General features: G+C 30.0%; 1 protein-coding gene across 1 annotated transcript; it reads right to left on the reverse strand.

The window, feature by feature from the left end:
- On the reverse strand, positions 1-408 carry LOC123721780 (peritrophin-1-like). The gene is made up of 2 exons (XM_045681530.1): positions 401-408; positions 1-321 (listed from the first exon to the last, which is right to left on the reverse strand). Exons 1-2 carry the CDS (start codon positions 405-407, stop codon positions 53-55), a joined length of 276 nt encoding a protein of 91 aa, XP_045537486.1. The 5' UTR covers position 408; the 3' UTR covers positions 1-52.
- Between the last annotated feature and the right edge of the window lie 1,944 nt (positions 409-2,352).

Here is a 2,352-nt window from a genome sequence, read left to right on the forward strand (position 1 = left end):
TAGATTCTTCACTATCTCCGCTAGCCTTTCCTTCTGGCTTTGCCTCAGTTACTTAAGTTGCAAGCATAGCTCTTTCGGTAGGCATTCTTCTTTCTGCACAATCGACGTTGAGGGTCCAGTCACAGAAACGGAAGACAGAGTTGAACAACAGCCCTTCAGGGCTCATCATTTCTACAGTTTCCCCTTGAACGCATTTGTAGAATTTGTTGCAATCCTCATGGGCTACCAATCTATCCACTTCGTAATTAGCGTCCTGTTCCTTAGGACATAATGCACCATCCTCAGCCACCACTGCCGTCACTAATAAGATCACTGCTAAAACTGTAACAAAATTAACAGATTAACTTATATTTCTGCCATTTAAATTAAATATCTTTGATTTAATTTAACTATTGCTAACCTCTCATTGTGTTTCTCCTGAAGTTGTGAAGATAGGTACACTAAGGACCGTGTATTTTATATACTCAACGCTAATCTGGTACTAGGAAAAGACATTATGTGTAGTTATTATCTCTAAATTCAGTTAATTGAAACGTAACAATCCAGATAATGTTTATGGCTAATGGCACTGTCATAAGTCCTAGTAATGCATACCTACGTTTACTATGTTTACTCAATGTATAGCATCGTATTTGTTATATTCCAATCATTGCTTTTTCCCACAAATAAGGCGACCACACATATGCTCAGTACAACAGTACCTTTTACATTATTAAGTTCAATTTTATTGTTTCACTACTAACAAGATTGCCTAATTTTAAGTCTCTTTTTTAATCTGAATTTTCCTTACTTCATTCTAATTAAAGTTCAATATTGTGCGCGCCGACGATGCTAATGTGAAGTTTTTGCTTTCAAATTATTTCCGTTCTGATATTAATTGATTGGGATCGTCAGACAACATTTCAAACTCCATCTGTAATTTATAAAAATCATTATGTAGGCAATCAATTTTATTTAAACGCAAGTCCAGTTCGTTAAACAGAGTTTCATTTACATTTATTATGCTTTCCAAAGTATTTAAGAAATTATGAAAAATTCTTAATTTGATCCTCTAATATCCTAAGCTTAATTTTATCATTGCTTCGTGAAAAACTAAAATATTATACCCATATCGCTCTGAAAATTCCATTTCCATTCATACAACCATTCTCACTTATATTATTACTACTGTCTTATATCATCGGACAATAATAGTTACTTTTTTTGTAGTAGAAAGATTGAAAGAAGAAATAAAATCTTATTTGCCTTCGAAACCTTGTTACTCCAAAGTACGCGTCTAAAATGTTTTGACAGCTTTGTGTATGTACATTGCAAAAAAATATATATTCGACGAAATAAATACAATTACGAATGATAATGTTAACTTACATAGTTTCAAATTATCTTCTAATATCTCCCTTCAGTATTATAATAGAATAAAGATAACAGCGTGGGGTATTTGTAACAAAATTATTATTTAATTATTTTACTAAAATACTAAAGTTACTTAGCTGACGCTTACTAGTACAACAATATTCCTGATTAACAATCCATTTAATGAATTAAAATATCTAAATAATTTAAGCTTCAAAACTCATATTTCATAATCACCACGTTAGTAAATTTTACCTTTTAAAACACATAGTTATCGTTGTTTTTTTTTAAATTAAAAAAAAGGATAGTTACCACTTTGTCACTTATCACTTATAATGTGTAACATAAATTACTAAAATTATCCTCAGTTTTGAGCTTCATGATAAATGTTTTAGCCGTGGAAATATATTATTTATAGCATGTTAGGAATTCAAATTAAATCTCTTTAGTTGGAGCTGCACGTACTCTCGTCTTCGGAGTCTAGACGCCCGGAATGCGCTTCCTAATGTATATAAATACATTTTCCAGGTAATTTATTTATTTAGCTTTATATAATTCCATACATTGACTTACTTTATAATGTTAACTTATTCTTTATACAATTGTTTTTTTTATTATTATTTTTTATTTTTTTTCCAGGTTATACAAAGTTTAACTGAATTCTAAGTAACCACTCTATATTCTAAATTTCTTTACAGACTAACTGCCGCCCGCAAATTCGTCAGCATGAAAGAATTTTCAGAATATTTGTTAGTTTTCAGGTAAAAATTTATTTCTAGAATGACATTCTAGGAACTAATTAAAATATCCTTACCTTACCTTACCTTATAATAGTGCTCGACTACGTTGTTGTAATATAAATTTAGTTGTCTTCAGGCTGTTTTTAATAAGTTTTTTTTAGTTTGTTTTTTTTAATTAAATTTTCTCTGAAAAGTAACATTCAACAGTTATTAAGTATTAAGTTAAGTATTGTAAGTATTCGAATTGTTACTGAATTCA

This window comes from Papilio machaon, chromosome 16 (genome assembly GCF_912999745.1).
Source record: "Papilio machaon chromosome 16, ilPapMach1.1, whole genome shotgun sequence".
Lineage (NCBI taxonomy): Eukaryota > Metazoa > Arthropoda > Insecta > Lepidoptera > Papilionidae > Papilio > Papilio machaon.